Genomic DNA, 14,173 nt, shown 5'->3' on the forward strand with positions numbered 1-14,173 from the left:
AATTTCGCTCGTGCAATTTATACGCGTATAAATATATAATGCAGAATGCGTAGAAACGGAGAGAGAATTGCATGAGGAGAATTTGCTTTTGCTTTTGCTTTTGCTTCGGGGGGACTTTCGATAGGTGTACATACGTACACGTATACTGTAATGTAAAATAGCAACCCAACTTGTACAGGTATAATAACGCGATTAGTTTTCATTGCACATACGTAATATATGTGATTGTGAGTCCGGGTACTCTCTGTGGGGAATAAAGTTCGTGAAACGATTTCGAAAAGAACCCGAGCCGTTGTCACGACAAATTTGCGCAGTTCTCGCGTCTGCAAATTTTGCTTTGCAAATTATATCGATTTATCTACACTATCGCATTATCCAAACGCACGTGCGTTTTACGTTTCAACGTACAGAGATGATATGCAAACACTCTGGCGAAATTATTCGCACTTTCGCACTTTCGCCCTCGATGCGAGGATAAAAATAGCAGGTATTAACGGCAGGAGGCGTACATAGATATTGCAGTCACGATACCTAGGCGCGGAAAACGCAAATATACGAAAGAAAGTGAGAGATGAAAGTGAGAAAAAAATATATATATATATATATTACGCGAATCGAATAATACGAAATGAAATTTGTGATTTATTGTGTTTCGTCAATTTTGAAAAGATGAAATAAGATAAAAAAAAAACATTGTTATACGTACAAATATGTTGGAATGTTTAAAAAAAAAATAAACAAAAAAAAAAAAACAACAATTATTTCCTGTTTTCCACCATGGCAATCCCTAAAACGGTTCTTACATGATAAGGAATATCGCAAAGAATCCCAAACTTGTAGTATCAAGTCTCAGATTGTTGTCTGACTTTTTCATTATTAGTTTAATCTCGTTTAAACAGTTATAATTCAATATGAACTTGGTTTGGATTGAATATACGAATGTCAGAAAAGAAATGATGATTGATACGATGCAACGTGTTTCCGTAAATATTCGGAATAAAAAAAATGTTGAAAAAAGAAAAACGAGCGCGATATTTCACGTAACGTAAAATGTTCATATTTTCACAGAATCTTTCTTTTGACCTGGACAAACTTTAAAGGCAGTGCCACGGTGTATTTATTTACTTAATATTCGATTGGAGCAATATTTTTCGAGATAAATCGGGTCGTAAATTAAAATGGGACACTTGAAACTTGAAAATGAACCGCGCGTGCGCCGAATGATTAAATCTCATTGGTCGGCAAAACGTTCCCGCGGCGATATTCTTGTCCGCGACGCAGGCGGGCCAACCTACGCAAAATGTCTGCGTTTGAATTTTCAAAGAGCGTAAGCGTCGAGTTCCGACCGTTCTTCGAAGAATCGACTTTCCGCCCCGACGACAAATGCTTCCGAAACCTTTCCGAGTCGCCGTCTCGATTGTTCGAGATCCTAACCTCGAAAATTCGTAGGAACCACGTCGCCGGCGGAAAGAGTTTGACGGCTGAAAACTCGGGTTGGCCAGCCTGCGCGAACAGCCGATAAAACTCGCGCGTGCGCGGTTCGTTTTCAACTTTCAAGAGATTCTCCCGGTATGTAGTTACCTAGAAACCGAAAAATATTGAAACTCTTTCGTCGATTCAATATAATACTCTGATTAAAAATATCATAGATATGCTTATAATTGTATTCGTGCAACGCGAATGGAAACTGACGATGACCGACAGCATCAAACGCGTATACATATATATCTCCATCACTCTCTTTCTCCCAGCAGCAAGCCGCCCGACGCTTTAATTACACTTGAGAAACTTTCTCTCCTCTCTAGTTCTCGTCGTCGACGCCGAACGACGACTTCTTACATACTCTGTAATAATACCTGAGTAAAACACGCGTTTCTCCGCTGCATTATATACAGTGATTTTATTATAGCGCAAGGTACAGAAATACAGTACCTATAATAAATATTTACACAAAATTAGGTATAACAATTACGAGGTATGTATGGAAAAAATTAAAAAAATAAAAATCGCTTTTTTCTTCTCTCTTTCTTTCAACCCAACAATCTTTTGAAAATGGAACAACAACGTCGTAAAATTTTGAGAGAGAATTGTAAAAAAAAAAAAAAAGAGAATAAACATAAATAATAAATATATATATATCTATACACAATAAATGGAAAGTGAAAGATTTCTCAACGGAAAAACGTCGGGTGTCGGGAAAAGAAGCTTGTCGGTTTTATTTATTTATTTTTTTTCTTCTTAATTTCATTCCTCATTATTCTTTTTCTGTTTCTTTCTCTCGTTTTAAAATAAATCCACGCACGAAAAGAAGACCCAGTACACCTATGTATGTACGTATGCACATATGCAATAGCGGTACGCGTGTAATAATTAAAGCAGGGAACAAATATTGAAATTGAAAAATATAGGTATATGTGTATAGTATGTATAACATATGTATTGCAGGTATAATACGGAACAGGAAAAACAAAATCCTATGTACGTATAACGCGTAAAAACGATTCAGTATTAATAATATCGTTGATACAGTTGTGTAGAAATCGATTACTCACCTTTGTGCGATTCAGCGGATTTGTGAAATCCCATCCCGGAGCAACGAATAGATATCCACATTTCGATATTTTCCTCGTCGCCTGAAATCGGAAAGAAAAAGAAAATTTTAATGGTGAAAAAATTAGAAAATACGGGGGGAAAAATTTCACACAAACACGACGAACAATGATAATAAATAATTTCACACTGCGGGTTCCAAGTTTATAGAGCGAAAAAAAAAAAAGAGGAATGTTTTTAAATTTTTTTTCCACCATGTTTGATCGGCATTTTGGATTTTGCAATCCAACTTGAGACTCGTGATCAGCCACGCAACAAACCAACGGGTATCAATTTTCATCAAAAGTCAAAAGTCTTTGATTCTTTTCCCAGCTTGTCGAATAACCCAAATTTAAATGTCGCAAATCTAACCTCAGTCTCGTGATGCAGAGATCCGAAAATCATCGCGGTACCAAATATCATTCAAAATCCGTTCAACCATTCTCAAGATATCATAATTTGTGAGTGATTTTTTTGGAAATTTAGCCTTTAAATAATATTTTTCATTTTCGGAACGATTACGACAACTTCAAGTTTTTTGCTCTGAGAACAGAGAAACTGCGAGTTAATGATAAAAATCGGCAAATAGATTTTCACGCACATGCATGTTAATTATCGCGCATCTATACGCGTGTAACGACCGACCGGATACTATTTAACCACTTCCGGGTTTAACCCCATTTCTTTGTTAAACCGTAAACCGTATCCGGTTCCGCTGCGATATAACGAAATACGCTCAATTTTCCTACCTGCTTTTAATATCAAGCTATACGCTATAAAATAACGGGAAAAATACTTCTCGTATCGTGAAAACTATAATAATTTCGTTATTTAATTGACCTAGATAAATTATCACGTTACTTGTAACACGAAAGGACGCAGATTTTATTTTCGATTCATCGTTGTACTTATTCGTTTATTCACTCGTTTTTTCTTCATTTTTTGAATTCAACAAAAAACAAGAAAAGTTCAAATATAATTCTATCCAAAAATTTGTTTTCCCCGCTTAGTTTTCCGTCAAATCGTTACGCTCTTCGTTACGTTCTTGATTCCTGTGTTGTTTAGGTTTCCTCTCGTGTTTTTCGACATTTCTGTGCTTCTCTTTTTTACCAACGATTCAATACCGAGGTTGACCGGAAATTATCAACCGTATAATACGCGTTGAATTTATACACGTGTGTATATAAATAATATGCATACGTGTACAAAAACACATATACAACGATAAAACAAGACTTTTGTTACATTATCCCTCAGCGTTTCACAGCGATTATTCACCAGAACCAACTTCCTGGCTTTTTACAAATTCAATACAATGCACGTACATACTTATACAATATCTATTCACGACTAAGTTCACGGAGAGATGAGGCAAAAATTTATACAACGATCCGGAGAGACGAATATTATTTCATATAATTTCGATATGAGGATAAAAATCCGAACGTCGGAGGGGAGAAAAAAAATCCTGCGCGGTTGGTTGGTTAATTTTATCAAACCCGTTGAAATCCGTTGCTTTAGACAGTTTTTTGTAGAACAGCAAGCGTAGATGTGTTGCATAAATTAAAAGGAAAAGCAAGAAAAATGTAAAAGCTAGAAACAAATAATAGTCCCATTGTCTCTTTGCGTGCGTGTATAACATTATACATCGTGTTATATAAGTACACAGATATACTCGTATATTATACATATATAAGATAAAGGATATTCGAAAGCGGCTGCTGCCAGCTGTAATATATATTTGTAAAAATAATGTCTTCATTGTTACAATAAATAATGAATTTCACGCCAATGGTATTATAAAAAAAAAAAAATTCTGGGCCGGGGTTGAAATTCAAAGTTACAAAAGTGCGAGATTGAGAAAATTTCAGAATCTGAAGCATCGAAATTCCGAGTGATCGAAGATTTTGAATACCGTGAATTTCTGGCCAGGTGAAATTTCGCTTCAAATTTCGCCAGCAAATAATTTGTAATCAAGCGTTTTCGGATCATTTAAAATTCGAAATTTCTCTGCTACGTTAAGAATTTCAATTAAATTGAAGATAAACAAACTTTTCTCCAAACTAGATCGACGATACGTCACATATCGTACCATAATACGATTCGAAGCATACGTACAAAGACAAATCAGATAATAAAATAGCTAGAAGAAAGAATATTTCAATATTAAACCCGGCACTTTTTTCTATAATCCCACTATTATAAATTTCAGTATCCAATTATAATTTCTTCTTCGTCTTATTAATTTTCCACGATTCGCTCCCAAAATCCTCTATAAGTATAAAAATAAAAACTTTCAACTCCCAAGTTACTTCTCAACTTCGTGCGTCAAGTGCACAAAATATGTCGCGAGACGGCGAGTTCGGAAAGAGAAAATCTTAGTCTAATGGAAAGCGACGTAGTTACATGTATGTATGTACATAACGCACTGCACAAGTAGCTTTTATACCTATATATATATATATATATATAGGAAAAAACTGTACGCATGCTGACCGGTTGAATTGCGCGATGAATTTACAAGAAGCTAATTATCTTACGCGTATCAAGAAAAAGCTGAAAAGGTGGCTGAATTCGCGCGTAAGATTACAAGTTTTTTTTTCTACAGCTATTCACATATGGAATAACATATGGAGAAAATCGGGAATCGGAAAATCATCTCGAAAAAAAAAAAAAAAAAAAAAAAAAACAACAAACACACGATTTTTTTCCCCAACTTGTATTGGAAAACGTCCTCGTTCAGTTATCGAACTAAATCGAATAGCCAAGTTTCCTTCCTTTCTTTTCTTTTTTTTTTTTTGCCTTTCTTTTCTTTTCTTCGTATTCTTCCGAGCAGCGTTTCACGGATTCGTGCTCCTCTGTCTTATTGTATACACGTTTACACTGCAGTATACAATGTGCAGAAATAATGAAATTTCCAATTACGCGATAGCAGAGAAAACATTCTTTTTCCACAGCCGGTAAAACTTTCTATTATAGGTACATTAAATACATAAAATATACCTTGTACATCGAATTATACGCTCAACGCTGCGAAACATCTTCACCGAGTCTCGTCATCCTCTCGGTAAATAATACAGTTTGAATAAAATTTAAAAATTTTATAATTTATTTCTTTAATATATATAAAAGCTTAATAGCATCATTTTCATTATATTAAAGAAATAAATTACAAAATTTTGAAATTATGCGGATTTGTTCCTACGATTATGAGCAACAACTTTGCCAAGTTTCAAATCGGTCCCTCAATTTATACCAAAGTCATAAAAAACGAAATAACTGGTTGTAAAAACTACATGTATTTTGTATTCAAAACGTTCCAAGCTTATAGGCACGTGTTCCAGTTCATGCAGAGGCTTAAAAATTGAATGAACATTTTTCCGACCCCCAAATGAGAATAACCTCGATATACATATATACATATATATATATATATATATATATATATATATATATATATATATAAATTAAAATATATAATTAAAATATATATTTATACAGATACAACGACCACGACGAGGTCGAAAGTATCGAGTTCGTTCTGTGTTTTCTGTATCGTATTATAAATAATATAACCATACCTGTGAATGCTCACAGGATCGATTTTACCGTTACAAAAATCATGCATATACATAGTATATACATACATACACATGTATTTACGTATAATGTGTAGCCAGAAGGCAGAAAGCAACAGCAGAGGAAAAAAATAAGAAGAAGAGAAAGAAAAAGATGTTTCAAGATCGTACAGTATCTTCACAAGGATCCGAAATATAAATATTTTCAGGTAAACATATAAGATGCTTGCAGTGCCTTTATTATAAATATAATACGTATCCAGAAGCGAATGATTTCTCTTTGATGATCGATGTCGCACGTCAGGTAAATATGTATGTGTATAAAGAGGCAATCGTTGAGCCTTGAAATATATATATATATATATTTTTTATTCAACAAACATCATCGAGGTCGATACCATTTTCCCCTGGACGACAACAACAACAACAACAACAACAAAATATACCGATACAACGAAATTGGAACACACACGCTTCGTGGCGTTAATGAATCGATAATATCTAGTCCGCATATCGAGATCAACGTACGGTTTCGTCGTCTGCTATAATTATACGCGAGGATAGAATAATAAGATCAGAACAACAAAAAAAAAAAAAACAATAGATAATTAACACAACCGCCCGTATAAAATGATAAACGGTTCAAGCCGCATGAGAAAACAACGATTCTTAAACGTAGCACAAATCAAAGGACCTAATAAAAGTAGAAGGATATACATATAAGTATAGTATATATAATATATAATAAGACGACGACGTTGCACGCATCACGCGTGACACGCGTGTGAAACAATTACGCGAAGTTATGCGACTGCAGTTCCAACCCAATTATACGTACGTACGATATAAGGGAGTGAAAATCGTGACTCCGAAGCACCGTTACAATTCATCGTACACGCAGGTTCGATCGTTGATATAGTACTTCGCCACGTGCGAGGTTATTTCAAAAATTGGGTCAGATCTGAGAAATTTTCAAAATTTAAAACGGTGGATTTAATATAATAGGATAGGACCAATTTTTATATTTTCAGTCCGCCATATTGGATCCGCCGTCTTGAATTCTGAAATTTCGAAGTCAGATTCGTATTCAGCGATCCCGAAAACCCCCGGGTAATAAATTTCAAGCGAATCGGATCGATTTGTATATTTTGAAACCGCCATATTGGATCCGCCATCTTGAATTTTGAAATTCTGACGTCAAATTCGTATTCAGCGATCCCGAAAACCCCCGAGTAACTGCTTTCAAGCGAATCGGGTCGATTTTAATATTTTGAGTCCACCATATTGGATCCGCCATCTTGAATTTTGAAATTCTGACGTCAAATTCGTATTCAGCGATCCCGAAAACCCCCGAGTAACTGCTTTCAAGCGAATCGGGTCGATTTTAATATTTTGAGTCCACCATATTGGATCCGCCATCTTGAATTCTGAAATTTTGACGTCAGATTCGTTTCAGCGACTCTAAAACCCAAGATTACCGATTTCCACTTTACCAGTCTCCCCCGTAACCTTCCGACAATTACATTTTTTCTGTAAAAACAATCATTTTCAACACTTTGTTTATTTATATCACCACAATCCCTCTTGAAACATCATCATTTACATCTCGGAAATCTTTACTCGTCATTCTTTCCGAAATCGCGTAAATTATCTCAACCGTACGCACTTTTTCGTCCTCCGAAATGCGGGAAATGCGGGAGTAGTAACGACTTTCAAAAAACCGCACATATTTTTTATTTCTTTTTTTTTTTTAAACCTTTTTTTGGAATACGAGTAACGTCCCTGAATCCCGCCACAAAAGCGCTACGCGCTATCAAAATTTGATCTAATACAAGCAGAAGAATGACAAGTTTGCTCGGTCGGTAAGGGTAGAACTGCTACACACCCTTAAGGACGCCAAGTCGGTTCAATTAACGACAATTAACGTTTTTTGTTATTTTGTATACGATCTGACGGTAGATTTTCGCGTATAAAAAATTGTTTCACAAGTTTAAACGATTGTAGGTACTGCAGTTTTGATAAAAAAAATCTCTGTATTGTTATTGCTACTATTATTATTATTATTATAAAGTAGGTAGAAAAAAAAAAAAAAAAACCGACGTACACAGATACTACAACCAGTGCACCTTGCGCAGCCAAGCCGACACGCCTGTATATCCTGTATACCTCGTACTTCTAAGCAACAAAGCTATAATCATCATCCGTGGATTCTAGAAAAGCCAGTCAGGCCTGGATTATAGTCACGCACCATTTACTCCGGTAGAAAATGTAGAACGGAACGCGTTGCAGCAGATATCGTCGACATACAAACGTGACGACGATCTTCTTTCTTGTGGGAATAAACATTTATTATTCACTCTGTACTTCGATTACGGTTGTAAAAACGATATTTGTTTATCTACGTTAGTTTGTCTTCCACATCCTTGAGGTGTAACTCTCGTTTCGACTAGTATCGTGATCTTTCAAAAATTATTTACAACGTTTCAGAATCAAACAATCGGCATGAAAAATTGCCACGTCCCGTTCAATTTGTACTTCCGGTTTTACCGGAAATATATTCATTCTCAATCTCTTACGGACAAACCTACGATTTTTCCTCCCTAATACTTTTTATAACTAAACGATCACGTTTCTCTTAGTTTATACGTTCATTTTTTTTGTTTCAAAACGCAACAATTTTTTGTTCATCAGAATTTATTCTTTCCTTTTTTTTCCAAGTTTTTCTATTCAAACTTTTTCATTCAGGTTTCAGGTTTTTGGACATTTATACCGACAGACTCTTTCCCAATTTTTACGACGATGAAAAGTATCGCGAAAAGATTGTTTTCGTATCGAATAATATAATTGTAAAATAAGTAAATAGACAAATGCAAAAAAAAAAAAAAAAACCAATTCAGATATCCGAAAACAACGAGGCATTGTGCAGATCACGTGAGAAAAACGTAACACGAATCCGTGACTAGCTTTGTCTGTGTTTCTACGCGTATATATTATACAGAAAAAAAAACATCGACGTAGATAAATTCAATGCGAGAAGAAGAAAAAGAGGAATAAGAAAAGAGGTATTGAAGTGCCTTACATGTATATATATAACATTCTATTGTGTATTATTTTATATATTCTATAGACCGTCGTCGTCTTGACCGAAATATTATACACGCACAGAGGCACGGAATTTAATGGGCACACTTCTGTTGGTTAGCATATTCGGAATGATCCAAATATACTACGATAACACATTGCGTCGATGTTTGTTGTTGTTGTTGTTGTTGTTGCTGTTATGGGTCATCTTGTTACCCATCATTCCACTCTGTGCATTGTAGGGTGGTAGAATTTTGTCTCACTTCTCGTCCTCTTTTCTTCGTTGAAGAGGTTTCATTGTTTTTGCTTTGCATCTTTTTTTTTTTATTTTCTTTATTTTTTGTTTCCTCCTTCCTACAGAAGTAGAAGAATTTTGGAAAACAATCGGTCGGTGATACTGACACTAATGTAAATGTTGAATAACGTAGAATATAACAAACAAACGAACGATCGTAAATCAGGTGTTATACGTGTAATAAATATTTTAATACAAAGTGTTATCCCACCTATCTACCTGTAACATATATATATATATATATATATATATATATATATATCATGTACGTACACAACCTAAACAAGAATGAATAATACAAGAAAAAGAAAGAACAAAAAATATAGCGACTCTCACCAGTGAGAAATAAATTACAGATTCATTCATTGAAAACAATTGTATTTGCACAAAAAAAAAACACCCTGCTGCTCCGTGTATATGCGTATATACCTATTGAAAAGAGTAATGGAATAGAAAAAAAAACGGCAAGAGGCAATAAAAAAAAAAAAAAACAGAAAAGAAAAATACCGAAAGAACGAAAGAGGATAATCCGCAGACGACATGCAGTTTAGTTAGTTGTTACACGAGCGTACTATAAACGTAATAAACACGTCACGACGACGACGACCAAGTTACGAAGTTTAGCAAACATCGCGCAAAATGAACACGACTCGCGTTCACGGCGTACTCGAAATGTTTTCGACGTTATTATTGCATGTTATAATTATTATTATTGTTACTCATTTCCATTACGTACGGATATTGTACGATGTGTACAGTACGAGAGGCACAGTCAGCTAAAAACCGATCATAATTGTCGATGACAAATTACGGTTTCGAATTCATGAACAACAATAATAATGATAATAATATAATAATAATTAATACACATTCAAGCAAAATCATCCTTGCCTAATACTTAGACACGTAATTGGTTCGCCAAGGAGAAAATCCTCTCGAAACTCTAGAGATCGTTGAGAGAAAGATGTATTTATTAAATAAACAAAAGTATATTCATCACCGGACGTCAGAGCTCCCCACGTTTTTCTATACGATCAATATCTCTTCGTCGTTTTTTCCTTGAAAGCAAAGAAGTGATAAAAAAAAAAAAAAATCAAACAATAATGATAATAAGAATAATAATAATTGGTCTAACGACGCTGAGAGTTAATTTGTCACACGATACGGTTGAACCAGGTACAATTGTACAGGTATATGTGTATGTGTATATATTGGGACAATCTCTTGAAACTTGAAAATGAACCGCGCGTGCGCCGAATAATTACATCTCATTGGTCGGCAAAACGTTCCCGCGGCGATATTCTCGTCCGCGACGCAGGCGGGCCAATCTACGCAAAATGTCTGCGTTTGAATTTTCAAAGAGCGTAAGCGTCGAGTTCCGACCGTTCTTCGAAGAATCGACTTTCCGCCCCGACGACAAATGCTTCCGAAACCTTTCCGAGTCGCCGTCTCGATTGTTCGAGATCCTAACCTCGAAAATTCGTAGGAACCACGTCGCCGGCGGAAAGAGTTTGACGGCTGAAAACTCGGGTTGGCCAGCCTGCGCGAAGAGCCAATAAAACTCGCGCGTGCGCGGTTCGTTTTCAACTTTCAACAGATTGTCCCGGTATTTGTAATGTATACATACATATGTATACATAAATGTATATCGTTGAGAATTGTAAACAAGAAATATGCGATAGGACTACAGGGCAAATACCTAATATATAACCCAACATGAATTCCTCGAGCTGCTATGTTCCTATACGTATACGTACCTACGGTACGGAACATCACACTGTTATGGACTGGCACCTAATTATGCCACTGTGTCAGTAACAGTACACCGGCCGTTATAAAAGAGACCCGGAGCACGTCAAGAGGATGAGGATGACGATGATGATAAGAGAACCTCAGGTACGAAGACTTTTGACCCCTTCTTCTTCTTCATCTCATTCTTCTCATGCTTTTTATTCATATTCTCATTCTTATTCTTCTCAAGGGAAGAAGGCGGAAAACACGTGCCGACTGACATGCACTGCAAATCCATGCCGCGTTACGGTGCGCAACCGTTTCGCATGATCGTGCATTGTAATATGGGTACGTCCGTCATTGTCGAAGAAAAACAAGAAGATTTCATACCGCAGAGTCGAAAGAGATGTACCTACATGAAATAGAAAATAAAGTACGAACGAATAATGTGGGGGAAGAAAAAACAATCGAACGGTTTTGCCAGAATTTTTCTTATTTTTGTGTAATGAGAAAAAAAACGAAATGAAGAAGAAGAAAAAGAAGAAGAAAATACGCAGTGCACGTCGTCGATAACAACAACAACAATAACAATTTACCACACGATCTGTAAAATCGTGTAGGTACATACATCATCATCATCATCATCATGCGTATTATACACGAGAAAAGTTGTGTAAACGCGAATAGGTTTATAAACGAATAAGTGAACACCAGTTTATTACGGACGGTTGCTCAAACAAATGTTCGTACGTCAGAACGAATTTTTGAGAATTCTTTCAGATACTCAAATTTTACGGCACAAAAAGACATGTTGGCTTTCAAAGATCACAAGTGATACAGAATTTACTTGAACCGTGTTATTTTTATGAAAAATATATACGTATAAAGGACGGTGCGAAATCTCTTAATGTTATCATCATAAGCTCAAGTTTTAACAGGCGTATTTTTAGATCCAAATGAAACTTTTTAACATGTTTCAAAGAAGAAAAAAAAAATTGTATGTATGTATATATATATATACAAACGATAATGGTGACGAGCGAAGGAAGAAGAAGAAAAAGAAGAAGAAGAAGGGAAAAGGAAAGGAAAGAAAGGGAAGGGAAGGCAAGGGAAGGGAAGGGAAGGGACGTTCACGGATGTCAATGCCCCAGGGAGTCTAGTAGCGGGTTACAGGAATAGAACAGGGACACCCTACGACGCAATGCGGAGGCATACCTATAAAACGGTTGGTTGGTTGGGAAACATCGTGCGGGGCGGGGTCGAAGTTCCGAATTTGAAACAATCCGAAAGCGACTAATTCCGAATTATTTGCTGGCGAAAATTGAGGTAAAGAAATCAAACTTTGAAGAAAAAGCAAAGTATCGAATGGTCCGGAATCATTTCGTACCGTTGTCCTTTTTTTTCTCAACTTGTTGCACATTGCTCAGCGCCAAAACAAGTACACCCCAAAATTAAAGAATGGTAACCATGCCTACCGATGACGCGCATTTCTTCTCCAACGCATGCTTAAAAAAGTAAACTTTTTTCCTTCTTCCAACTAGTCAACACCACGCTTCGAGTGTATTTGAATCAATTATAATTTTCCATACTCGATATACACATAATCCCATTGTAACAATCATACCATTACCCCTTCTCTGACACACGGGGTCAATTTGACCTTTTGTCCCTTTGGTTGAATTTTAGTTGAAAAAAAAAAATTCAAAAATATACTTAAAAAATTCCTTGATATTGTCTACAAAATTGAAATGCAAGACGTATAAAATTTGGGTTAAAATATATATATATATATATATATATATATATATATATATATTAGGCTGATTCAAAAAAAATGGCTAATTTTTTTTTTTCAAAATCCTCACATAAAAACTTCCGAGAAGGTGTGAAAAGACGCCTGTAAAAAGCAGAGCCCTTAATATTATTATTAAGAGGTCGCGCATCGGGAATTTCTATTTCCCGTTTAAATAACACGGGAATAAATTTTTTTAAAATTTGCAATTTCGTATTTTTGCAACGACTCATTGAATTAGCGGACCAAAGCATATTTTTGTAGGAAATTTGACGCTCTACAAAAAAAGTCCTTACAAAGTTTTCGATAGTCACACTCCTTCAAAAGTTATTCGAGGTCAAAGTTGAACTTACAAAAAAATTCAATGTTTCTTGTTTTTTTCAATGATACTATAAATCTTTTCTCATTATTTTGTTATAAAGAGGATAGATTTCGGAACAATTACATTTTTAAATAGTCAAGTGCATCAGTTATGGATTCTCCATGATAACATGTTTATTATTTAACATCGCATTTTTGTAAGGTAACTTTATATTGACTCGATGGGAAAATTAATGATTGAAAAAGCCCAATTAGAGTAAGATATATTTATTAAATATATCTTTATAACAAAATAATGAGAAAAGATTCATAGTATCATTGAAAAAAACAAAAAACATTGAATTTTTTTGTAAGTTCAACTTTGACCTCGAATAACTTTTGAAGGAGTGTGACTATCGAAAACTTTGTAAGGACTTTTTTTGTAGAGCGTCAAATTTCCTACAAAAATATGCTTTGGTCCGCTAATTCAATGAGCCGTTGCAAAAATACGAAATTGCAAATTTAAAAAAAATTTATTCCTGTGTTATTTAAACGGGAAATAGAAATTCCCGATGCGCGACCTCTTAATAATAATATTAAGGGCTCTGCTTTTTACAGGCGTCTTTTCACACCTTCTCGGAAGTTTTTATGTGAGGATTTTGAAAAAAAATAATTAGCCATTTTTTTTTAATCAGCCTAATATATATATATATATATATATATATATATATGTATAAAACAATTTTCAACAATGGAAAAGTGAGCATTCGATGAAAAATTCATCCGGGTGAAAATGATCCGGGTTGT

General features: G+C 35.1%; 1 protein-coding gene across 3 annotated transcripts in view; it reads right to left on the minus strand.

Moving 5' to 3' along the window:
• Nucleotides 1-14,173, minus strand: part of osp (myosin phosphatase Rho interacting protein outspread) — a 69,182-nt gene that overhangs the window by 45,014 nt on the left and 9,995 nt on the right. For all 3 annotated transcript variants that reach the window (XR_011177098.1, XM_046628164.2, XM_046628165.2), the window contains exon 2: nucleotides 2,553-2,633. Coding sequence is in view for 2 of the 3 variants with exons in the window: in XM_046628164.2 (XP_046484120.1) it covers nucleotides 2,553-2,633 (81 nt within the window). In the remaining variant the exon portion in view is untranslated. The remainder of the gene's footprint in view (nucleotides 1-2,552; nucleotides 2,634-14,173) is intronic.

Source organism: Neodiprion pinetum, chromosome 5, assembly GCF_021155775.2.
Source record: "Neodiprion pinetum isolate iyNeoPine1 chromosome 5, iyNeoPine1.2, whole genome shotgun sequence".
NCBI lineage: Eukaryota > Metazoa > Arthropoda > Insecta > Hymenoptera > Diprionidae > Neodiprion > Neodiprion pinetum.